General features: G+C 43.5%; 3 protein-coding genes across 4 annotated transcripts; 1 reads left to right on the top strand and 2 right to left on the bottom strand.

Annotated features, from left to right (window-relative positions):
• Window positions 1-485: 485 nt before the first annotated feature.
• On the bottom strand, window positions 486-3755 carry c21h4orf48 (chromosome 21 C4orf48 homolog). Of its 2 annotated transcripts, XM_056442643.1 has the most exons (4): window positions 3219-3755; window positions 2868-3000; window positions 2169-2257; window positions 486-1483 (listed from the first exon to the last, which is right to left on the bottom strand). In XM_056442643.1, the coding sequence occupies exons 2-4, from the start codon at window positions 2977-2979 to the stop codon at window positions 1412-1414; spliced, it is 273 nt and encodes a 90-aa protein (XP_056298618.1). In that variant the 5' UTR covers window positions 2980-3000; window positions 3219-3755; the 3' UTR covers window positions 486-1411. The 2 variants fall into 2 exon arrangements, with proteins under 2 accessions (XP_056298618.1, XP_056298617.1); XM_056442642.1 differs by having other exon boundaries at window positions 2868-3755.
• A 156-nt stretch (window positions 3756-3911) lies between these two features.
• On the top strand, window positions 3912-15022 carry nelfa (negative elongation factor complex member A). Its single transcript, XM_056442640.1, has 11 exons — window positions 3912-5042; window positions 8445-8616; window positions 9240-9401; window positions 9604-9693; window positions 9851-9978; window positions 10104-10173; window positions 10250-10350; window positions 10450-10558; window positions 10651-10979; window positions 11075-11174; window positions 14269-15022. Exons 1-11 carry the CDS (start codon window positions 4833-4835, stop codon window positions 14451-14453), a joined length of 1656 nt encoding a protein of 551 aa, XP_056298615.1. The 5' UTR covers window positions 3912-4832; the 3' UTR covers window positions 14454-15022.
• Window positions 15023-15127: 105 nt separating this feature from the next.
• Window positions 15128-20834, bottom strand: faah2b (fatty acid amide hydrolase 2b). Its single transcript, XM_056442641.1, has 11 exons — window positions 20599-20834; window positions 19837-19919; window positions 19328-19464; window positions 18982-19191; window positions 18160-18279; window positions 17447-17582; window positions 17215-17332; window positions 17005-17124; window positions 16463-16574; window positions 15899-16087; window positions 15128-15669 (listed from the first exon to the last, which is right to left on the bottom strand). Exons 1-11 carry the CDS (start codon window positions 20785-20787, stop codon window positions 15494-15496), a joined length of 1590 nt encoding a protein of 529 aa, XP_056298616.1. The 5' UTR covers window positions 20788-20834; the 3' UTR covers window positions 15128-15493.
• Between the last annotated feature and the right edge of the window lie 4802 nt (window positions 20835-25636).

Raw genomic sequence — 25636 nt, 5'->3', positions numbered from 1 at the left:
CTTTTCACAACATTATTTCAATCATTAATTAGAAATTGACTCATTTTTAGCTATTTTCTATCCAATTATGAGCCGTGGAAAAACACAAAAGGTTTTTTATCTACAACTCAAACACTTATGTGTGTTGACAAACATGTAAAACAGTTTAAATAAATACAGATGTGACCTTTAGGTCTCAGGGATCTGTGTTTGTATGTGTGGACGCAGGCGTAATATCATCATTAATAACGCATGAGAAAATAAGATTCATAGCCGTGAATGAAACAAGTCCACCTGTAGCCATTGACAGAAAAGTAAGCGGCAACTATATATATATTAATCATCACCTATTAGTTGTTTTTAAAGCAAATATGCCAAAATGTCCCTGGTTACTGAGATGCTGTTAGTCTTCTGTGATGTTAAACTAAATACCTTTGGGTTTAGGCTGCTGCTCTATTTCATGAAACAAGCAATCACTGAATGAATCAAGAGGATACAAATAAAAGCAGTTTTTCATTTATTATTTTTATTGATAGGTACAACATGGAGACAATAAATGTGGTGTCGTGTGACATCGTTAACAAAGTACAGTGTTCATGAACGAGCAACAATCGGACGATTATTATTTCTATCTCTATGCCCCCACCCCCCCCCCCTTCCATAATGATATTGTTCATCTATATTCCTGCATACACCTTCGTCAGACAGAGAAGACGTGTGTACATTCATACAATCGATACATAAACTCTACATTGACAGTAGGTGAACAAAAAGTGCTGTAAATTCATGCTACAGTGCTGTGCTAAATCAAGATCTAGAAGTATGCTTTTTAACGCCTACAAAAAAATATTGTTTTAACTTCTGGTAAAATGTTTTTCTGCCGATTTGTTTACAAAACAATCGTTACGGTTATCATAAGGAAAATAAGTATATATTATTCAATAACTTACCCAACCCCCCCTTTTTTAGTGTTTTTTTTGTGCAAAAGAAGCCAGCCTGAAAATCAGTTGAATCGTTTAAAACAGAAATATTTCGAGAGGTTAAATAAATCCCATGTGATGCTACAGTTTGATGTGTATAATCGTTGTAAACATTAATCTCGTACAACACATTCAACGAAGGAAATGTATCGCACATTCCACTGTATCTACGTTATACAGTCAAATACTAAAAAGTACAAAAAAATAGTTTATGCTTAAGAGGAGACAGATGAGAACTGACCCCGAATCCCAAGGCGATGAAAAACAATCGGACGTGTTTCACAATGCAAAACATCAGTGGTATAAAAGTCGCCCCGAATAAGGCTAAACAACAACAACAACAACATGCCCTCTGATCCAAATCAAAGTGTCACTCGACGGCGATATGAGAGAAAGTAAAATAAAGTGCCTATTGCGTAAATGAGTAGAGGTTTGGATCGGGGGGGGGGGAGTCAGCGCAGTGAGCTGGTGGGCATACAGTCACACAGAGCCCTCCTCTCGGCCCGCAGCACCAGCGTCTCCGTCTGCAATGGACAACAACAATAACAACATGTGACCGCATGCAAACACACACCTGTAGTTGTGCCTCTCAGGCGGCTCTGAGGTGGTCACAGATCTCAAGTAACACTGCAGACGCTCCTCCGGGCTGTATTTCTTGGTAATGCACTTATTTAGCTGTTTTTATTCATAATAATTTCTCCGAAAGATAACGCAGTAAATTAAAGTGCTCTTTGTGCTGAAGATAGCAATCAAACATTATTTATTGACTTTAAGAAGATTCGTTGTCGTCATTGAAACAGTCATTTAAAAAATATATTTAAAAAATGTTTACGTTATGTTATGAATCAAAAAGGTATCTCTGTTAAGGACATTCATTATTATAATGACGAGTGGGTTAACGCGTTGCGATGCGGAAACTTATGTTTTTTGGTGTATTATAGAAATATTTTGGAGAGCATGATACAAATGTAAATAAATGATTTTTTGCTCTATACATTTATATAAATAAGACAATAAAACTTTTTTTTTAAGAACTTGACTTCTTTGTAAATCCTCCTACAAGAGCCTCCAAAACCTCCAATAACCAAAGGTTCAAAGTTACCATGACCGTACACTAGTTTAATCACGAGGTTAACCTTGAGCTCCGGGAGGTGAAACTCCAACTGAACCATAAAAAAAGGAAAAAGTACTTCTGAGGAGAAAACGTACCCTGGCATCGAGGTTGAAGGCCGTCTTCTTCAGGTCTTGCAGAGCCCTCTGCATGAACTCAAAGGCATGACAGTCCACACACGGGCGACCTGGACGTAAGAGGAGAGAACTCAAAATTAAGAGATTCACATTAAGTCTGTGGCACAAACATCCGGGCATTTTAACCACAACATGCACGTGGTCAAAGTCGGCTGCAAGGGTTGAATTTAGGGTGTTTAATTGCTTTTGAGTCAATTGATTTAATTTGTACAATTATTATTGTGTCGTTTCTAAAAAAAAAAAGTGCCCAATGAGCTATTTATAGTCTACTAATAGTTAAGAAAAGTAAATTAAACTGCAGAAGGCATTTTTTTCCTCATGAAAAAAGGGCCAAATGTACATTTATCACCACCGGTGGCTGCAATACAAAATCATAATCATCTTTGAACCGTCACTGTTTTTATTTTAACCTAGTGGTGATGATGAAATGGGTCGAACAGTAGCAGCGCGGGCCCATTTTCATGTTGTGATATATATACACGCACCAATTAGGGTGACCTACAATTCACACTCAGAACCCCATCTCTGTGGGGACCTGCTCTCATGAGACTATGAATACATCTCGGTGGAAAACCTAATACACCTTTTTTTAAACACACACCTGCAAGAAAGAAGCTTTAAAAAAAAAAAATCATCCAAATGTCATTTAAATCCACCTACTTTCGGCAGGGATGACAGTCCCCGCGTCCTGATCCGCGTCAGCTGCACCGAGACACAGGAGCTGCACCGCCAGCAGGAGCCCCGCCGCCTGGAGATATCCACTGGACGCCATGGTGTTGACGTGGTCAATTACCTTTAGGGAATTAGAAATTAAAAATGTGCGAGTGTTGTGAGGTTAAACACAACCACGGGAAATGTCCTACTCGACCGCAAATCAATGGAATAACAGGACCCCCGCAGGTTTTGTTCAGACAGTCCAGTTTTTATTGGTAAATATGTGTGTGTATTTGACAAATACAGTTGACGGAGGAGAATTAATGTTTATTTTTTGCAAACTGCATGTCCACCTACCGTGAATCAGTCGATTATATGTTTGCCGTACACCAGATCAGCGCAAGATGCCCACGAAGGATTGTTTGATGTAGTTAAAGGAAGTGCGCATGCGTGTGGCTCATGGGAGAGAAAAAAGTGCTTTGGGGGACCAGAATCAAGACTTCCGGTTTAAACGTTCAAAATAAAAGCTTTGACAATTTTGAAATTAAAACAGACTTTATAGATTTGTAATTAGCTTATTATCAATTGTTGGAAGTAAATAAGTTCATGTTATCAAGTGCTGTATTTTCATTTTCTGTCACTGCACAACATGATATTTGACGATTTAACATAGGATGAGATTAGACAAGTATAAGTATCCGGCGTTTATAAAGTAGTACTAATTGGCTCCATCTCGATCAACTATTCTGTTCCTCGTGCTATTACATGAGTAATAAAATACATAACACTGAGCTACTCTACATAATTACTCTTTCACTTGGAACTTGAAATAGCCTCCATTTAGTAAAATGTTGTATTTTTGTTAACTTGAACTAAATACTTCATTTGATTTTTATAACATGTTATACATGTTTTGGTAACTGCAGACAGAATATTTTTGAAATGTATATTGAAATATTTTAAAGTAAATAAAAAATAGTGCGACATGTAATGTTCTTTAATGTCTTTTATTTTATATCTCATTGACACGTAGGCAATGTATCTCGAAGACATGTCCTCTAAGTAAGGCACTAAAGTACAACTCACCATTTACGTTGGAAAGAACTGAATAATATGCACCTTTCTGTCGGTTAATATACAAATATACAAAGGTACATTAAAGTAAAATTCACTTTCACTTTTTTTTTTTTAAACATACAACATATGGACAAAACAAACTGATCTAACCAGAGATTTCACCATAGAAATAAATAGGTGAATTATACCTTGTTTTATTTTATATTTTATATATTTTTTGTCACTGAATAATATGCACCTTTCTGTCGGTTAATATACAAATATACAAAGGTAAATTAAAGTAAAATTCACTTTCACTTTATTAAAAAAAACATACAACATATGGACAAAACAAACAACTAACCAGAGATTTCACCATAAAAATAAATAGGTGAATTATACCTTGTTTTATTTTATATTTTATATATTTTTTGTCACTGAATAATATGCACCTTTCTGTCGGTTAATATACAAATATACAAAGGTACATTAAAGTAAAATTAACTTTCACTTTTTTTTAAACATACAACATATGGACAAAACAAACTTAACTAACCAGAGACATCACCATAAAAATAAATAGGTGAATTATACCTTGTTTTATTTTATATTTTTTGTCACTGAATAATATTCACCTTTCTATCGGTTAAATATACAAATATACAAAGGTACATTAAAGTAAAATTCACTTTAACTTTATTAAAAAAGCATACAACATATGGACAAAACAAACTGAACTAACCAGAGATATCACCATAGAAAAAAATAGGTGAATTATACCTTGTTTTATTTTATATTTTATATATTTTTTTCACGGTTCAACGTTGTCAAATGACCTCCGTGTGGGCGGGGTCCTGACTGTTTTCTTAGGTAGCCTGTTAAAATGCCCGAACTCAAAACACTTCTTTTTCCAAGATGGCGTCGATGAAGGACAGCGACACCGGGCTGTGGCTTCACAACAAATTGGGATCCACGGACGAGTTGTGGACGCCCCCGAGCATCGCGTCCCTCCTCACCGTGTCGGTGATAGACAACATACGGCTGTGCTTCTCCACCTTATCGCCGCCGGTGAAGCTGAAGCTCCTGCTCGGGATGCTGCATCTCCCCCGGCGGACCGTTGACGAGGTGGGTCGCGTTAGCTCGCAGTTGGCGCGTGACCGGGAACGCGAAGCTCTATAGCAACGAAAAGAAAAAAACACAGCGCGAGGGAATAAGCTCCAAACTCCAGCGAGCTGCTTAAAAAAAAAAAAATTACGTTTTTGTTTGTTTTTTCGTCGGGAAAACGTCTAACCGTGTTTATAAAAATGCTATAAAGTTCACGTCAGCGTTACTGGTTGACGTCGTTAACCGCCGGGAAGGAAACACAAAGCTGCCGTTATTCCCGCGACTCTTCCGCAATCCTTCGGAGAACATACGAATTCACGTCGCCGTGACGGCTAGCTTGACGCGAACACGGACTTCCAGGTTGTCGTTGACGGGGTTTTTTGTTCGTTTTCCTCGCAGTGTTTTCACTGCGGAGACGACGGGAAACATTAAGCCGAGCGGTTCCCCCGACAGACATTATGGTGGTGGGAGGGGCACCGGAGAGCTCACTGGCCTGGAGGGCGGGACCGGCGGCGAGTCCGACATATCACTTGGGGAGCTGCCTTGAACGTTACACAGCCGTCATAGTCGTCATGCGTATGCAGGCAGGGTGTCTTGAACGCACCACGGTCTCTCCTCTGAGTGCAATCACTGGCACCGGCACCTCACTGGCACCTCAGTGGCAAGTCTGTGGCAAGTGCCACAGACTTGCATAGATAATGTATTTTTTTAGACTTACTTACAATATGCAATACGATATTGCTGTACAATACTGCTGTACTATATTGAATATTGTTTTGCTACTACTACAGTTCACTTCGTAATATATAACACTTATATACCATGATATTGTAACGTCTCGGACGTTATGGCACTGATGACACGGAGACGGGACGACGTTATTAATCCTCCCTTTATTGGGCATCCACCAACACAGACAGCGTGCTCGCATCCACCAACACAGACAGCGTGCTCCTCTCAGTTTAGCAGCTCGAACGTCAACAACAACGGTTCCCGTCAACCACCCTTAACTTCCGTTTTCCGACAGGTTAACCCCGCCTCCCCTCTACTCCGCCAATCACAGGCACGCCCCCTCGACCAGCACGCACGGTGCCACACTGTGATTGACAGCCACTTCACAGGGTCGTTACAAAATGTATAATGTACCCGCCTTTCTTTAATAATAATTTTTTTTAAAGATATATATATATATATAATTTATTGTTTTACCATGTCATACTGTTATACCGCCATGAAATTCTACTTTGAGGAGATGCCACTGTTAGTCTAAAGTGTAAGCACTGGCACTCAGTGGCACTTGCCAGCAGATGCCACTACTAGTCAAAAAGTGCCACTACTAGTTAAAAAGTGCCACTACTAGTTAAAAAGTGCCACTACTAGTCAAAAAGTGCCAGCAGACGGAGGGTCGGCCGCAGTGACGAGTCTGCGACGATTTAGTGACAAGCTTCACTGAAGTGCCCGGACAGCGGAAGAAATCACTTTCATGATCACAGAATGGAGGAACTGCGGTTTAGCTAGATAGATAGATAGATAGATAACTAAAATAGCTAGATACACAGATGGATATATATATATATAATTAGTGTCTTTTTGTAGACACTTACTTACAATATGCGATAGTGCTGTACATTACTGCTGTACTATATTTAATATTGTTTTGCTTCTACTACGTTTCACTTCGTAATATATTGTAGCGACCCTGTGAAGTGGCTGTCAATCAAAGTGTGGCACCGTGCGTGCTGGTCGAGGGGGCGTGCCTGTGATTGGCGGAGTAGAGGGGAGGCGGGGTTAACCTGTCGGAAAACGGGAGTTAAGGGTGGTTGACGGGAACCGTTGTTGTTGACTTTCGACCTGCTAAGCTGAGAGGAGCACGCTGTCTGTGTTGGTGGATGCCCAATAAAGGGAGGATTAATAACGTCGTCCCGTCTCCGTGTCATCAGTGCCATAACGTCCGAGACGTTACAATATCATGGTATATAAGTGTAATAGATTACGAAGTGAAACGTAGTAGTAGCAAAACAATATTAAATATAGTACAGCAGTAATGTACAGCACTATCTTATTGCATATTGTCAGTAAGTGTCTACAAAAAGACACATTAATATATATATATTAATTAGTGTCTTTTTTATATATATATACACACATCCATCTGTGTATCTAGCTATTTTAGCTATCTATCTAGCTAAACCGCAGCTCCTCCATTGTGTGATCATGAAAGTGATTTATTCCGCTGTCCGGGCACTTCAGTGAAGCTTGTCACTGAGTCGTCGCAGACTCGTCACTGCGGCCGACCCTCCGTCTGCTGGCACTTTTTGACTAGTTGTGGCACTTTTTGACTAGTAGTGGCACTTTTTGACTAGTAGTGGCATCTGCTGGCAACTACTGGCAAGTGCCACTGAGTGCCAGCGTCGCTAGGGGGATCTCGCCCCTACTGCCTCTGAGAGGGTGTTTGGCTGAACTCGTTCAAATATAATACAAGAACTATTGAGATATTACACAAATAAAAGCGCCAAACAGAAGGAAAAGCACGTCGAGTATTGAAGATAAAATAACTTGTAACTTGATGGATGGTTCCTAATAAGAATAACTAGAACGGGCACTCGGTAGAGTGGATACCTTCGCCGCAGCCACTTTTTTGTACCTTTTCATGACTTTGACCCGATCAATCTCAAAATCTAATCAAATGGTCCCCGGATAAAAACCAATCATCCCACCAAATTTTATGCGATTCAGTTTAATACTTTTTGAGTTATGCGAATAACACACATACAAATAAATAAATACACAGATCAGAACATAACCGTCCGCATTCTCGAATGCGAAGGTAATAATATACTAATTTAGTTTGACTATTAAACCTTTAGAAGTTTCTAAACATGTCCATCAAAGAGACGAAGTTGACACCATCTAGGTGATTTTTTTTGTTTAATTTTGCCTGCAAAAATAAATCATAGAAATGTGCTCATCTGCAGATTCTCTCTTATTTTGTAACGTGATGAGAGTATTTCTTGTAGTCAGCAAGCACTTTTATACTTTGGTACAAGAAATTCGGACAGTGTGACTAATCCCAGTCGTACCTCGTGCACTCCATTGATCGAAGATGATTTGAGTGCCGATGATGTCATCAGTTTTGAATACTCTGTAACGAGATCAAATTTAAAGGTTGATTAATAGAAAATGTTTGCCTCTTAAATGTGATTATCTTTGAATTAATTGGATCTTATTAATTAAATGCAATGTGGAAGTCCTGTCTGTTGGTAAAACATTTCTTTTAAAGAACATTTTGATAAAGTCTATAAAAAAAATATTAAAAAAGGCTGATTAAATGAATCTGCAAATATTTAAAAATATTTAGTTAAACAATAATAACGTATTCTCAGGCTGCACACGGCGTCACTAACCCTGTCCTCCTCTCCCCAGATGAAGGAGGCCCTGTCGGAGATCATCCAGCTGGCTACGGTGGACTCTGAGCCGTGGGTGCTGATGGTCGCCGATATCCTCAAGTCCTTCCCGGAGACCGGCTCTCTCAATCTGGACTTGGAGGAGCAGAATCCAAATGTGCAGGATATTCTCGGAGAGCTCAGGGAGAAGGGTAAGGACGTTCCCGCATTCGTCATTTGATATATATTCCCACAGGCAACGCGAGGTCGTCCCAATACATTTTCCGTGCAAGTTTTTTTAAATTTTTTTTTAAAAATGTGCTTGTTGTGAAACTACTTTTAATATCCAAAAAAGAATGTTTGGAATTTGCTATCATGAAAAACGTGTTTCGGATAATTATAATAATAATAATAAAGTTCTCCACCTGGAACACACAGCTTCATCTTAATGATGATGATAATAAATATAGTGATAAGAATAATATTAATGATTATTATTATTATGATATATTATGATGATATCAATAATAATGATTATTATTATAATAAAAATAATATGTATAATAATGATAATCAGAACATTGATACTAATGATGATAATAATATTGATAATAATACTATTATTAATGAGAATAATGAAACTGAAATAATAAAGAAAATAATAATGACAACAATATAATTATTAATAATGATAATTATAATATGGGGCCCCGTGTATTTCATCCGTAGTCCAATACAATAATATATATAAAGTGAGCGCACACAGATGGAGATATGCCGTCGTCTCCGCTGTGGTAAACTGCCGGTTGATCTCTTCCCCTCCTCTCCTCCCCAGTGAGCGAGTGCGAGGCATCGGCCATGCTTCCTCTGGAGTGCCAGTACCTGAACAAGAGTGCGCTGACCACTCTGGTGGGGCCCCTTACGCCCCCCGTCAAACATTTCCAGCTTAAGAGGAAACCCAAGAGTGCAACCCTCAGAGCAGAGCTGCTGCAGAAATGTAAGTACAAGAAACTTCAACCAATGAACTGCGAACACTTTGAAGCATCCGTGTGGTTTCAGTCTTCTGTTTCCTCCTTTTAGTGTATTTGCTTGTGCAAGATAATATTTGTATTTGTTGATTCTTTATTTGTTCAAAGTTTAACTTCCCCATAGAGGTGGTTGGGTTCCCCTCTCATCTGTTATCTTGTTTTCTATTCCAGCCACAGAAACAGCCCAACAGCTGAAAAAGACAGCCGGAGTGCCTTTCCACGCCAAAGGGAGAGGACTGGTCAAAAAGATTGACACCACGAGTGAGTCAACGCTCGACCGATGCAGGCCTCGCCCCGCTTTAAAAAAGTATCCTAATGTTCACATTATCACGTATTCTAGTTGTGGCCGGGAAACCTCTTTTTTATTTTGACTTTACTGTAACCTTTGCTGACACGCGTGTCAATCTGTGCATCACAGCTCCTCTTAAGGGGATTCCCAAGGCCCCGTTCCGCAGTCCCACTGCCCCCAGTATATTCAGCCCTCCCAGTAACCGCACGCCCATTGCCCCTGCACGGACGCCCCTGCGTAAAGAGAGGGGGGTCAAGGTAATGTCAGATAACTGAATCCTGCTTACATGCATCATCTGTCGTTTTTAGACACATTTTTCCTTTCACAGTTTTATGTGAAAGTGTTCTTACAATTTTGCCTTTTGTTGTCGTTTGTTTTTCAGCTTTTAGATATTTCAGAGTTGGATATGGTCGGAGCTGGAAGAGAGGCCAAGAGGAGAAGGAAGACTTTAGGTAATTATTTTTCCATCGAGTTTTAGAACAACGCCCTGGATTTATTACTCGGCACTGACGTGTTCTTCTTCTTTAGAAACGGAGGCCGTCGAGAAAGCCGCCAAAGAAGAAGCCGCCGCAGCAGCGGTGGTGGAGAACACGACGCCCGACTACGCTGCCGGCCTCGTCTCTGCACAGGTGCTTGGTCTCATACTAGCCCTCTTAATCTTCCTCCTCCTCCTCCCTACTCGTCCTCCTCAGTTGTTTTTTTGTAACGCGTGGTGTTTTGTTTCACAGAAACTCGGGGCGTTGAACGAGAACCCTCTGCCGTCGACCAGCTACCTCCCCGCCACGCCCAGCATGGTCCCCTCCTCCTCTTACATTCCCAGCTCCGAGGCCCAGCCAGGTGAGGCGAGACCCCCCAGAGCTACCCACTCCAAACTTCTCCTGCAGGCGTCAAACTCACCGTGTCTGCTCTTCCCCCGACCCCCTATGAAGCCAACGCCGGCGGTTCCGGGCGGGAAACGCTGCAGTCGGCTCGCCAACCGGAGGAGTCGGCCACGGCGGCCGCCGGCGCCACCGCCACCTTGCCGGGCCAGTACAAACAGAGAACGCCGATGTACAACGCCGGCAACACGGCTAATCCCGCAACCCCCACGTCCCCCAGCACGCCGGTCTCCACCCCGGCCAGCAACGGGCCCCCGGCGGCCGCGACGGCCAGCCAGCCGGAGACCCCCACCCAGCCTCCCAGCACGCCGCAGACCCCCACCCCGACGCCCACCCCCGTGCCGCCGCAGCCCCAGCCCAAAAAGAATCTGTCGCTCACGGTAAGCGCTGATGAACGTTCCAGTGTGACTGAACGTCGAGGCGAGCGCTCGGCGTTCCTCTCGGGCCGCTGACCCCTAACGCCTCTGCTCCTCAGAGGGACCAGATGTACGCCGCCCAGGAGATGTTCAAGACGGCCAACAAGGTCACCAGACCAGAGAAGGCCCTGATCCTGGGCTTCATGGCTGGATCCAGAGGTAATCGGAAAGGAACCGACAGTTTGCGTCTCAGTCAACCGGTTCTCATCTTTCTCACGAAGCTCTTCCACCACTGAGTGACTCGGGATGATGATGATGATTAACCGACAATAAGCATTGTCACAGATTTAATGCTATCGGTTAAACCGTTGAACTATTTGTAACTGAGCAAACCTCAGGAGCAGCTATTCAGCACTGGTCCACCTTAAAGTTCATCCCACCTTAAGTGAGCCAGTTGGTTTGGGTCTGTGTTGTTGTTGTAATCAGTCAATTATAATGTGCACACACTGTCCTGATGCATCACACTAGGGCTGCAACTAACGATTATTTTGATAATCGATTAATCGGTTGATTATTTTATCGATTAATCGGATAAAAAAACTTTAATTTTCAACCCTTTATTCAAAACAGTCGGTACGGTCATGGAAAACCTGGAAAAGTCATGGAATTTTTAAATGGCTATTAGCAGGCCTAGAAAAGTAATTGAAAAAAATAAAATCCCAAAATATTTGGAAAAGTAATGCAAATTTGTTTTATTCAAATGTTAATTTACACGGTATATATACGGTATGCTTTGGAATTCTCATTGTTAGTTTAAATACTACATCTTCTCACTTTGTCACGTATAGACAGAGTTTACAAAATGTTTAATCATGGAAATTTGGTTTAAAGTCATGGAAAGGTCCTGGAGACCCACTGGTCAGCATGGTGATGAACCTGTTCACTGGTCACCATGGTGATGAACCTGTTCACTGGTCACCATGGTGATGAACCCGTCACAAACACCCCATTTGGACCGGCCCCCTGAACAATATCAGAGACGCGTTACGATTTATTATTTTTTTCACCTGGCCCGCTGCGGTTGAGATTGCAGTGAGACACGGAAAAAATGTGAAGTGGTGCTCCTCGCAATAAAACATCTTTGATGGACGTGTCGCGTCTCGGCCAATCAGCGTTCAGATGTCGACAGCGTTTGGGAAGTTAGGTTAGCTTGAATGTTAGTCCGCTATATCTGCTGCTGTCACGCTGCACGGTGTAGCGATACTAACAAAGTACCCGTACGTTAAAAACGATGTGATTTAGCATATTTTTAGTGTCGATACTTAATTAAAAGAGCGATCAGAGCGCACGCGCTGCTCGGCTCCGTTAAATGTCTGCACGCGCAGCGCTCACAGAGTCGTGGCTTATCTCCGTTGCCTTTCTCCGTGGAAAAATATTTTCCGCTATCCGCCACGGAATAAATAACCACGTTTTCTACGTTATACTCTTGTGGAAATGCCGCACACGTCGTGACATGTAGCGCCCTGGTGTCTGGGGTCATAACGTCACCCGTAGGCGCACTTAGCTCCGTGAATGTCTCCGATTACGTGAAAGACTTCCGCATCCAGCGCCACGTGAGCAGCAGCAGCCAATTAGATTCATCAACAGAGGAGCAGCTCAGCGCTGATTGGCTCTCACAACACAGCGTCCTGTCCTCGCTCCGCTCTGGTTTCCCCTGCGCGGCTCTACGCTAAACTCAACTTTGTTTATACTCCGCGACTTATTGACAGTGTTGGGCAAGTTACTGAAAATTAGTAATTAGTTATAGTTACTAGTTACTTCTTTTAAAAGTAATTTAATTACTTTACTAGTTACTGTATATCAAAAGTAATTAGTTACTCAGGAAAGTAACTTTTAAGTTACTTTTATGTCTGCTTTTTTAATGTCATGAACAGTACTGAACAGTACAACACAATAAACATATGTTGTAGACCTATTTATTGCAATCAACAGGGCAACAGGCCTTCAAATCAAGCAGTAGTACAAAAGTCCCTTTTAATACTTAACTTAATACAAAATAACTGTCTGTCATTTAACAGTGGGTTTTTTACATTCGGCCCAATGAAATAAAAGTGATTGGCCTACAGTATTAACACTAATTAAAAGAGAAAACAAAGGTGCCTTGAGGTGCTGCATATAATTGAGGGGAGGGGGGGGTGCTAGTGAGGTGTGTACGTGCTGATCTGGAGTCAGTTTGGTAGGATTTGGGTATAAATATATTATTTCATTTAAAATATGGATTTTTATTTAAAGATATTCATGTAATTTGCATGCAAAATAGGTCTACCCGAACCAGCGGACAAAAAATTCAACCAGCGGCAAAAACCGCGGACCTGGCAACACTGGAAGTGGCTGTCAATCACAGTGTGGCACCGTGCGTGCTGGTCGAGGGGGCGTGCCTGTGATTGGCGGAGTAGAGGGGAGGCGGGGTTAACCTGTCGTAAAACGGAAGTTACGGGTGGTTGACGGGTACCGTTGTTGTTGATGTTCGAGCTGCTGAGCTGAGAGGAGCACGCTGTCTGTGTTTGTGAATGCCCAATAAAGGGAGGAATAATAACGTCGTCCCGTCTCCGTGTCATCAGTCCATAACGTCCGAGACGTTACAATATCATTGCGCCACCAAGGTCCTGCGATGTCAGATCAGAAGCAGCTAAAGTCGGCCTAGCTTGTCTTCTTGTCTGCAAGTGTTCATTTTTCACAAAAGAGAGTAACGCGAGTAACGAACTCATTTAAATTTCAATAACTGTAACTGCGTTAGTTGATTTAAAAAATACTTCGTTACACGCTCGTTACCGCTAAAAGTAGTGGAATTACAGTAACGCGTTACTCCCAACACTGCTTATTGAGCGCCGTAATAATCGCGCGACACAACGACTCGATAATGAAATTCGTTGCCGACTATTTAAATAATCGATTTTTATCGATTCGTTGTTGCAGCCCTACATCACACCTGTAACGTTACTAATTTCTCCACGACAACATTGCCATTTAACATGAACAGTAAGTGCTCCTGGTGAAAGGTGAATCCAGTTCTAATATTATACTAACTGTATTTTAAGACTTTATGTCCTTCAGTGAGTGAACAAACAGCAGTTGGTGCATTTACCGTAAAACAAAACTAGATTTTACCCAAAAGTCCTGTGAAATGCAAGTATCTTAATTTCCTAGTCTTCAACCCGTCTGTGAAGGAGTTCATTAATTGAATTGTGATAAAAACCAGTGGCTTGAATCCTCGACGGTGGTCTAACAGCCGCTCTGCTTCCTCCGCCTGCAGAGAACCCGTGCCCGGAGCAGGGGGACATCATCCAGATCAAGCTGAGCGAGCACACGGAGGTGCTGCCCAAGGCCGACGGCACCGGCAGCACCACCATGCTGGTGGACACGGTCTTCGAAATGAACTACTCCACGGGTCAGTGGACCCGCCTCAAGAAATACAAACCCATCACCAACACCTCTTGAGGCGCCGCACACCCCGACATTTCTTACCCGCTTCAAAGAAATCATGTTTACACACGTACAAAGTATTTTGCATTCACATTTGGGCCAAATGGAAGTCGTCGAGGAGAGAGGCATCCTCCCTGTTCCTGCGCCGCCAAAATGCAGGACTCTCAGAAGAATACTTCTGTACTTTGTTTGGGTTTTTTTATTTTTATTTTTTCCGTTTTAATTCACCTCCGAATCCTGAACGATGCCGAGGAGTTATTCCCACGGCGGGCACCTTTCCACGCGCGTACTCCGAGGTATGCGCGTGTCGACGAAGAAGACGAGACGGGCTGTCTGTATTTTTGTGTATGAATGTCACATTAACGGTATATCTTCAGAACCCAATGGGGGTTTTGTGACGACGACAAAAAGAGAACAATAATGACAAGTCAACGTAGAGGTGACCAAAGAAGAGAAGAATAAGAAGAGCAGAAACGACGCATTCTGCTTGGAGCCTTCTGGGGGATGTCTTCATTGGTTTTTCATCCTGTGTCTCCAAAGAAGGGAAGAAAATAAAGTGACCGTCGTCTCCGGCGAGAAGTTTGTTTTGCTCACGTTTGAGTTTCAGGGTTCTTGTTGTTGTGCGTCTGCTTTTCCCTCCATACTGAAGTGAGATCTGGTTTAACTTGAGTCGGTAGTTAAACAAAAGCCAGGTTTATTTTCTTTATTCAGATTTATTATTAAATGAAATCAAGCTGCAGCACAAAGCTCCACGCTTGATGAATTGCCATTGCGATGCATTCAGGCGCGCTCTAACAAACTACCGACTCGTGAACTCCGCGTCAATACGGGCGTTAGCGTGTGTTAGATATTCAGTCAGTAAACGTCAATGTTTAATCTCCACTGATATACCCAAAACAAATATTGTACTTGTGATGCAATCATCCGAGTAAATGATAAAATAACCAACTCGTTAGTGCAAACTCGTTTAAACATTCAGTGATCCGATTGGGCGAGGCCGGTGGCCGATTACCACTCTGGCTCCCGCCCGGTGGTTTTGGGAACGGCGTTTGGTTTCAGTCGGCCCCGGGGTCCCTCCAGCCCCCGAACGCCTTCTCCAGGTAGAGCGCCACCTCGAGGGTCAGGCGGTCCTGCAGCTTCCCGGCGCCGACCTGCAGCCCCATGGGCAGACCTTCCTGGCTCAGACCCAGCGGGCACTGGGTGACCGGCAGCCCGAGGATGTTGAGTACACCTGCAGGAGGTACGCGTGGCAAATAAGACCGGGGGGCCCAGACGGGGACTATGGAGGGGATGTTCTTACTGGGAATAAAGGAAGTCAAATAATGTGTAAAAGAAAACTGAAGAGGCAGTCGATCCTTCCAGAGAGCAAACTACTGTTCCAACTACTAGAAGATGTTCTGAGAATAACTTGATTTTCTTGCATGTATTTCTCACACTGTTTGAGGAGGAGGAGGACTGACCCGTGTAGGCGCAGTCAGTGGCACGGAAGAGCAGGTGGTGGTGCTTGGGAGCCACCCTCGGGTGAGAGGGGTAGAAAAAAACCCCGTCGGTGCCCAGCAGCTCGTCCATCTCCTTCTGCAGCTTCTCCTTCTGCTGAATGATGAAGGCCGAGGGTTTGGTGGCACGGGCCATCTCCATCAGGGCCAAACCTGAACGCCGCACACGTATATACCTTTAAAACTATTTAATGCGGTCAGTTGACCCATATTATCGCAGCATTACGATAAAAATGTTATTGCAGTCGTCAAAACGGACGAAGGGAGAACGTGTAGCTTTTCAAATGCGTCCGAGTTTTGCAGATTGTCTGTGTCTTTGGGGCAAAGTTTCAAAACCAGGTGTTTCCCTGCAGTCAGGAGGCCGTGAAGAAGCTCAGCAGAGCGCCACTTCAGATCATTTACCGTTTAGTCCACATAAAAGTTAGCAAACGGCCGTTTGAATATTACCAAAGGAAAACCTGAATGATTAAAACCAGTTCGAACATATTCTGATCGTCAGTCGTCACCCCCCCTCCCCCGCTCGCTCACCGATCGCCGCCATGGTGTGCTCCGATTTGCCCACGGTCCATTTCAGCAGCTCCCAAACCGGCCACACTGGCTGCCCGGGTTCCCCGATCATCTCAGAAAATAGCTTCGGAGGCTGAGGAGAGGAAACGCGTTGGACTCTGTCGTGTGATTCTGCAGGATTATTTAATTTAAAACAAGTATTCGGTAGTCACCAAGAACCTTAAAACAGGAGTGAACAGCTAGAATAAAGAACGTTATTGTGTCACTAATCTGCTTCTGGTAAACCTCACGGGGTTAATCTCAATAACAGGAACACCGCTGTGGCCATGTTCTGACCCTTCATGCGGATTCCAGCGGGCGGCATCGGGTCTTATTTTCAGTTCTTTCCCCGTTTGTGCGCGATCGGACGAACCATTTCTTGGCAGCGAGCGCCAGTCGCAGCTTCCGTTGTCTTTTTGACTCTCCCGTTATCCTTCATTCATTCTGCGGCCTAAACAAATTTGATAAAACGGCGGCGAGCATGCCGGGACACGGCGCCGTGGACCGGGGGGGGCGGGGCCTACCTTGCCCTCCTTGTCGGGGAGACCCATGTAGGTTTCCCAGATCTGGAAGCCGTAGCGGAGCTCGTGGAAACGCACTTCTTGGACGGCCACTCCGAGGTCGGCCTCCAGGCGCTCCACCACCTGGAGGAGGACGTAACAGAACGTCATTTCGTTTATTTATTTTTAACTGGGGGAGAAAAGCTTCCCGAGAACGTCGGCATCGGAACGCACCTTCCTCTGGATGTCGACGAGCTCTCTGCTGACCGGGTACGTGAACGCGGAGCCGCCGTCGTGAGGGACGGTGAAGAACCGCAGCGTCTTCAGGTCGACCTTCCTGTCCAAGGACAACCTGGAAGAAACCCGTGTGACGAAATACTGAAACGTTGCACCTCAGAAAAAAGGTTGGCGCGCGCCGTCAGGGCCCCTCAGAGCGGGTCCCTTGGCCCTGCAGAGCGGCGCTTACATGCAAGCGTTAGGTCCCGCCATGATCCTCAGCATCGGCAGCAGGTCCTCGGCGTAGCGGCACATGGGGCCGCCGCTGCAGTACTCGGCTTGTCTTCCGGAGGCAGAAGGGTAGTGGTTCTCTATCGACACCACGCCTACGGAAACACGAGCAGGTGAGCTACGCTGCAGTCAATTCTGAAGGTGAATAGAAATGCCAGAAACAACTGTTCATCTTCTATTATTTGAGATGGGGATAAAACTACTAAGAACTTCAACCTTTTAATGTTGTATTGGTACGTACCGTATCCATAAAAGCACTTGTTTGTAGAGGGTATAGTTAGGGTATAGAGGGTCATCATTTGCTTAAATGTCCTTACAGGTGCTTACGAGTGTTCTGCACAGTTAATGAAGTTAATTTAATCCTAACTTTGTGTGTAATAAATTCTTTAAAATAATAAAAAAGAAAATGTTCTGAAACTATTCTGGTGTTTGTTGTTATTGTTGAACTGCGATGTAGAAGAGTAGAATTATAAGTGGGTGACAAACTGCTATGCAAAGTAAAGCAGTTAAGTTAATATATGTCTCTTCAGTGATGTAAAGTATTGTGTGTGTGTGTCTCGCCTAGGGCAACCAAAGGCCTTCCTGAAACGGCGGAAATGAGCCGGAAGTATATTTCGGTAAAACTAAAGACTGGCTGGCGTTTATTTATACAGTGAAGATGGAGTTTCTTACCAGGTGTGGTTTTATGGCCAAATATCCCATTGAAGAAGCAGGGCATGCGGATGCTGCCGCCGATGTCGGAGCCGATGCCGATGACGGCGCCGGCTCCTCCCAGTATGCTGCCCTCTCCACCTGAGGCGTAGACACGGTAAACAAGGAGGGAAACTAATCAAGATCCTATTGGGAGGAACCCGGGGCGATCAGAGAGTGTGTGTGGAGTTAACTGTAATGTGATTATCAGGCAACACCAAGGTGATTCCTGGAGACCAGACAGGAAGTGAAGTAGAAACACCGTCACTGAACTGACAGATAAAAAAATAAATAAACTAGAATGGGCACTCGGTAGAGCGCATACCTTCGCATATCACAAGATTGGGCATTGAATCATGAACATGTTGGCATTAGTTGCATGCCAATTGGATAAAAATTGACCGTGCTATGGTAAAAATAAGATGTTGACCTTTTTATGACCTTGACCATGACCTTTGACCCGATCGATCCCAAAATCAAATCAAATGGTCACCGGATAATAACCAATCATCCCACCAAATTTCATGCGATTCGGTTTAATACTTTTTGACTTATGCGAATAACACGCACGCATACAAATACGCGGCGATCAAAACATAACCTTCCGCATTTTCAAGGCGGAGGTAATAAAAAAGGCTCAGCTCGAGTCGGCAGGAAACCGGAGTCAGTCTTTTCGGCTCGCGTGAGAAAATAAAAGACGAAGTGACGGGACCCTAAAAAATGTAACTGTCCTTATTGCGTGTTTAGATTCGGTGTATTTAAGATGATCAGACCGACGGCAGTTAAAGGATCCGCTGCTCTGACCTGAGCTTCCTCCCGGGATCCTGTCGAAGTCGTACGGGTTGCAGGTGATGCCGTGGAGGTGGTTGTTGGACTCGCACCACATGCACAGCTCGCTGGTGTTGGTGACGCCCATCGGGATGGCGCCCGCTCGCTTCAGCAGGGCCACCGGAGCGGAGTCCACGGTGGCCAGCACGCCTTTCCTGGAGATCAGGCCCGAGGTGAAGGGCATGCCTGCGAGGAGGGAAACGAGTCCGGATGAGAGAGACGACAGAGCCGCCTCGGAATGTCGAGCGCGTGCGACGGGAGATGTTATCGAACGACTCGGCGCTCCGAGCGGCTGACGGGAGATCAGATTTCGGGAAGTTACCCTGGACTGCAAAGGCCTCTTTGACCGAGAGCGGGACCCCCAGGAAAGGCAGTCGGTCCTCCAGCACCTCCTCTCCTCCGGTCTCCTCCTCAATCAGCTTGTCGACCTGCGTCGCCTCCTGGAGGGCGGCATCGAACCTGGGAGGAGAATTATTCAATAACTCTTAAGAAGGCTTCGTTTTAAGATGATGCATTCTAGTGGACGCTGTAAACATGAATTTTTGGTGAAGGTATGACGGATGATGGAGTACTTTTTGTACAGGGACAAAAAAGTTAAAACGTTAAATACTAGCATTAAATGTTTATTAATTAATAAAAACAAATGTGAGCACAATATGGCTAGAATTATATATTTTATCATTTAATCTGATAGTTACTTTCTAAATTGTTTAATTGTCTTTTGATGGTCCTGAAACAGTGAGAAATAATTAAAATTTTGTATTAAAAAGCGACGATTGTCATAAAAAACCTAAAAAAATATCAGACGACAGAGGAAGGATTGTTTCTTGCCTGTCTTTGATCACAGCGTTCAGAAAAGGGTTCACTTCCTGGATCCTGTCGATGTAAGCTCGCACCACCTGCACACTCGACACCTGCACGCACGCACACACACACACACACACACACAGTTAGACTATTATACAGGTGCATTCCTCCAGGTGACATATGGTCCCAAGAAAAAAAATTGGGACAGCAAAGAGAGAGAAAATATATCCCCTTAATAGTGATATGTTTACATATTAATAGGCGTGGTCATACAGTTGGGCTTCAGTTTGCATTATTTTAATGTAATTTAACTGAAGCTTTTACCCAAACCACAGAAGAATAAACTCTCAACAAGAATCAAGAAGGTACTATTTCTTCAAGAAAGCTACATTACAAAGTGCCATTTAAGTGTCAAAATCAGAAATTAACCCAGTTTATAATCTGTAAAACCGGAGATATTCTCATGTCACAAATTAAAAGTGAAGCATTTTGTCTTAATTTTTTTTAAAAAACGACTCAAGTTGAGTGGTGCCCTCCTCGCTGAGAGAGTAAAGTCCACTCGCACCTTTTTAGGTAACAGCTGTTACTATTGTGTCCCCTTTATAACGTGCACGTGATTAGGGGCCAGGTGTGGTTCTTCCGCAGGTGCATGGCTGCAATATATATATATATATATATATATATATATATATATATTTTAAACAAGCAAAGTAAGAAGTGACCATTAATTAGCCGATTCCACTGTGCAGCGGCGCGTGCCCCTCGCCCCCTCTGCCGCGCGCACACCTCTTTTCTCCGGATCTTCTTGGCGAGCTGCGTCGCAGACGCGAGCAGCAAAGGGTCGCGGACCGGCGGCAGCTTCTTCTTCTTCTTCTCCTCCTCGCGAGGCGACAGCAGCCAGAACAGCGCGTACAGGAGCCCAGTGACCGCCTTCAGGAGCCACACCTGAGCCTTCTCCAGCCGGGTCAGGGCCATGGTTCGCGGGGGTCGCGCGGGTCTGAGCTCCTCTCAGCTGGTTCAGAAAGCACTTTGACACAGGTTAGTCTCTACAACCGGAAATGCATGTTTTTCTCAACTTTCTTTCAAAATAAAACATTTTAAATAACCTCTGTAAGGGTGTCTTGTGTGTTTTTTGCAAATGAATATGTCTATGACACTTATTGGAATACATGTTTGAATGCAAACCCCTTCACATTGTTGTATATAGGTTTGTTGTTTATTCCGTGATTATTAGGCCTCGTGCGTGGCTTTTATTGCTGCAGTAGATGACATCTCACAATCACCAGTAGAACTAGAAAAAGACCTTGAGATGGATTAAAAGAGCATAAAAAAGATAGTATTTAGATCTTTAATTGAGATTTGTAAGGATTTATTCACCTATTGATCACTGTTACGAGGGTGCAGAATGAACTTTAACCTAAGACTTTCAGATACGAGTTTTATTTTGAAAGAAAAGACCAGAATACATTTCTTATTTTATCCAGCTCGATTATGACCTATATTAGGCTCAAAGGTCACGTTTTTTTGGTGATTCAACTAAATACTTGTTATTTCATTTAGGCACACCTTGTACTTTTTACCTCGTTACATTTATCTGAAAGCCGATTGATGATATTATAAAATAAATAATTAAAGCAGCGGCAACAGTTTCTCAAGTAATGTACTTGTATTTCTATTACAGCAGAGAGGGACATATGTATCTTACTTTTGAGCAAGTTAAATATATTATTGAATTGAAACTTTTAGGTATTAGTTACTTTTATTTTTTCAATGATATAATATTTATTATTATTATTTATTTATTTATTTATTAGTATTTCTGGTCGCACGCAGAGAAAATATGCTCCGGTGAAGTACCGGTGGGTCGACGCTAGAGGGCAGCACAGCTGAAGGCTGTCACGTTCCCTCTTTCAGGCCTGATTGAACACACAGAGCACGTAGCAACAACAAAAAAGAAGAGAAGTGCCTCTGCAATGCAGGTCAGTGGGTTAGTGGATAATCCATACTGTCTGAGTTACACTGCGCCACCGACACACTGCTCACACCTTGTATTTTTTTAAGAATGGGATTCATCCATTTGAAATGCTGCTTTATTTACACTTGATTTACAACAACCTCTGATAACATCTTGAGGATTTTATCTAATTGTAAAAATATTTTTTTAAACAGCTACATTGTCTCAGGAGAGCAGGTGTGTGTGCGTTCATCTTATTAGCTGAAAACATACAAATTGGGTCTTTAAATAAAAGGAAAAGTGAAATCAGTAGAATGGCAGTAGAATGAGCTATTTATTGATCCTCTTTTTCTCCAGGAGGGACCTGATTTCACGGCCTGTTTGTAGATCGAGAGATGAGGCTCAGAGGCAGGTCGTTTCTCCCGGGAAGAGGCGGGTGCACTTTTATATTCTGTCAACTCGTGGAGGGGGATGTTTTCCTGCAACCTTTTGGCTCTCGGACGTTAACCTGCAGCCTGTTGACCCATTAGCACATCGCTGAGAGGCAATACTTGAGCAAATAAACAGCATCTTCTGCAGACAAAATGAAGTTGAAAGAGTTGAAAGATATATGTTCCCCTTGAGGGAGGGGGGGGGTGTCACACACACACACACACACACACACATATATCACAGTCCCAACCGAGTGGGGGAAAACACATCATTCATTACCTGCGAGGTGAAACCTGAGGCTCAGAAAACCATCGGGCACGTTGAGACAGGAGGGGAAACTGGGGAAACACACAATTTGCAGTGTTTGTGTCTCCGTGCGGAGCTGCGGGACACACGACGGCGTCTCTCAGAGTGCATAAAGCAAATGTAACTGCACTTAACTGCCCATTATTTTTGAGAAGATGTCGCGTCTTTAGCATGTGCAGTTTTATGGGAGCCGTAAAAGCCTTTGTGAAAACGGGCCTTCGGGGTAAAATGATACGGGGTCAGTGAACAACAGGGGCCGGCTTCGGGCTCTTTTGTATTGATTTCCGGCTCTTTTTCTTCTTCTTGCCTCTGTTGTCACAGTATATGAATATATATATATATATATATATATATATATATATATATATATATATATACCGTGCCCTATAGCTCATTATTATGACTCTCAAAATGGTCATTTAAAGCTCTGTTCTCCAATCACAACCCAATGGATCACATACAGTGTTATCCATGCATTTCATTTTCCTAATGAGATGACCCCCCCCCCCTTCTGGTTCCAGTCATCACTGAGTGGACAGTAATTTACTTTACTTGGATGAAGCAGCACTTCACTCGGCCCCCTGGAGACCAATGGAGGCTGATATGTGGCTGTCCCTTGAGGTTGACAGGCTGACTGTGTGTGTGTGTGTGTGTGTGTGTGTCTTTGTGGTTGTCTGTGTGCCTAAGTGACCATTTTCATTAGTGAAGATAATTATTATTAGCAGGGCGCAAGAGGCAGGTAATACATTATGGGGGTTTTCTCCCCCTTAAATCAAAACACATACATTTTTCTTCAAGGGGTGTTTATTTGTTTAGTAACCCACTGTTTAAAAAAACCATTCATTATTATTAATGATATATCGTCCCTTAATAAAACATCTACTTTATGATGCAGCAGCGCCTCCACTCGTCTACTCGGCATCCACTGGAGGGGGAGGTTGAAAAGATGGGGGGGGGCTTTGAGGGCCATGTGGCAACTCCCCTCCCTCACCTCGCTCACCCCTCTGCTCCTCCTTCGGGGACAGGCGTGCAGGCACATGGGACAGCTGGTGTCCTCTAAAAAACAATTATAAAGGCCCCTGGCCCCCCGCCTGGCTGCCTGTTAGGGCCAGGGGGGGGGGGGACAGTCAGATGGGAGACACAGCAGGCGCAGGATATAGATTTTACTGCCCAGACCTGGATGTATAGGTGGTAATTTGATTTGAATTTCAGATTTTGAGGCGGGGGGAGGGGCTTGATGTATTATTTACATTGTACACCGTATCGAAAGCAGGCGTCAGACAGATTTCGGGGGTTGTGAGATGCAGTATGTTGTTTTTCTGTTTTTTAATGCAAGCTTGAATGATTATCTTAGTGTAAAAAAGAAATATAAAGCAAGTGAGACGGGTTGGTTGAGCGGGTGACTTCCTGTCTGTCACAGCTGCTGCATCACTCGTGGTCCGGCGTCCTGGAGGGGTGGAGCTGGTGGAGGTCTGAGCGGCTCAGGTATTGGGTGCAGGGCGAGCTGTTGTTCCCCCTTCCTGTCGGGTGTTGCTACAACTTTTCAGCAGGGGCCCTGAATGAGAGCCCGCCTCATGGAACCACGTTGTTGTTGTCCCTCATGAGACCATGATGGATGTGCATTGATTTTAAGCCCAGTTGTACTATAATGAGTTTAAATGAAGAATACTTAACCCGCCTTTAGTTAGTATAGAAGACAAACACAGGGCGGTTTAAATGAGGTTTTAATTTGGATATTTCGATAAAGTGAATTGGTTTCTTTGTTTGATTTATGGGTAATGTTTTCATTTAGCCCCCTCATTGTCGCTGCGGTTTTTAAAGGTGCAGTAGTTGTAGTATTTTGGCACCTAGTGGTGAAGTTGCAGATTGCAGCTCACTGAATCTCCTCCTGTGGGCCAACAGCGTCGTATCTGGAGCCAGTGTTTGGTTTGTCCCTTCTGGGCTCCTGTAGAAACATGGCGGTCTGCTCTGTGATGACGACCCGCTCCTTATGTAAATATAAAAAGTGCAGAAAATCCACTTAAATACGACGCATTGTTTCTGTGACAACACATTTAACCATTTATCAAGACGGATCAACGAGTCATCAAAAGCGTACTTTCACGAAATAACTTTGCACTCCTCGAACTTTTTCTACTTTTCTTAAGAAAGAATGAAAAAATGTATGCAGCACAACCATGTTGACTTTTTTTATTCCGTGCATTCTTCTTCCCTTTCGAAGCCTAGCGCCGACATTACCCACAATGCACCACGACCAGAAAGTCAGTGTGTTATCTTAGCAGCAGCTAATTTGGCCTCAAGGCCTCGACGAGGAGCGGGTCTGCCGGATTTAACAGATTTTGAACTACCGGTACTCGTCTTCAGATGCAACCAATTGCCTTCAGTGGAGGCCATAACATTCTCTTATACAATTGTTTTTTATCACCTCCCCCAAGACCTGTGAAGACTTGTGAAGAATGCATGGAAGAAATGTAAAAGCTTTGACATTAAACAAGTGTAGGCTCATTCATGTCATGTTTGACTATGAGCACGCTAATATTTAAGTTATTAGCACTAAACACAAAGTACATCTGAAGCTGATGGGAAGATACTCTGCCTCCAAAAAAATCAATAAGTAGAAAACACTAAACTCAAATTAAGATGTAAACATTATGTCTCGAATACTATCTGCTGGCAATTTGTTAGCGCTTGCCATGAAGTTAGGAGAGCTTGCTCGGATTGTCTGGTTGTTTGCTCGGACACACACACACACACACACACACACACACACACACAGAGTTTAGTTATTCCAGCCGTAAGTCAACAAAGACAACAGAAAGTCATCAGAGGAAAATATCTGCCAAAGAATTTATAGCCCCTTCCGGGTGATAAATTAACCCTGGGACCGGTGTGAAAGGTCAGTGGGAGTCGACGTAATCTCCCGTCACACACCTAAACACACACACACACACATGAATGTGTGCACAATATCCTCACACACAGGCTCAAAGAAGCCACACTTGGACTCAGTGTGATGAATAAGTGATCGACAGCTTTATTAAATAATAAAATCAAATTATTATGGGCGACAACGGTGTGACTCTGTCCTGAAGCCAGAGGAAAAACACCAGAGTCAATAAACGTCCTGATCAA

The sequence above is a fragment of the Pseudoliparis swirei genome, chromosome 21 (genome assembly GCF_029220125.1).
Source record: "Pseudoliparis swirei isolate HS2019 ecotype Mariana Trench chromosome 21, NWPU_hadal_v1, whole genome shotgun sequence".
NCBI classification, from domain to species: Eukaryota; Metazoa; Chordata; class Actinopteri; order Perciformes; family Liparidae; genus Pseudoliparis; species Pseudoliparis swirei.
Note: the sequence above shows the minus strand (reverse complement) of the source record. Positions and strands in the feature narration are given on the sequence as shown.

Excerpts from the sequence above, each read along its gene's own strand:
- c21h4orf48 (XM_056442642.1), bottom strand. The coding sequence starts at position 2,979 with ATGGCGTCCAGTGGATATCTCCAGGCGGCGGGGCTCCTGCTGGCGGTG. Across the intron at positions 2,258-2,867 it reads GACTGTCATCCCTGCCGAAA|GTCGCCCGTGTGTGGACTGT; the intron begins GTAGGTGGATTT and ends TCTTACGTCCAG. Across the intron at positions 1,484-2,168 it reads CCTTCAACCTCGATGCCAGG|ACGGAGACGCTGGTGCTGCG; the intron begins GTACGTTTTCTC and ends TGTCCATTGCAG.
- nelfa (XM_056442640.1), top strand. The coding sequence starts at position 4,833 with ATGGCGTCGATGAAGGACAGCGACACCGGGCTGTGGCTTCACAACAAA. Across the intron at positions 5,043-8,444 it reads CCCGGCGGACCGTTGACGAG|ATGAAGGAGGCCCTGTCGGA; the intron begins GTGGGTCGCGTT and ends TCCTCTCCCCAG. Across the intron at positions 10,980-11,074 it reads AAAAGAATCTGTCGCTCACG|AGGGACCAGATGTACGCCGC; the intron begins GTAAGCGCTGAT and ends TCTGCTCCTCAG.
- faah2b (XM_056442641.1), bottom strand. The coding sequence starts at position 20,787 with ATGGCCCTGACCCGGCTGGAGAAGGCTCAGGTGTGGCTCCTGAAGGCG. Across the intron at positions 19,192-19,327 it reads AGAGGCCTTTGCAGTCCAGG|GCATGCCCTTCACCTCGGGC; the intron begins GTAACTTCCCGA and ends CCCTCCTCGCAG. Across the intron at positions 15,670-15,898 it reads CACTGACTGCGCCTACACGG|GTGTACTCAACATCCTCGGG; the intron begins GTCAGTCCTCCT and ends TACCTCCTGCAG.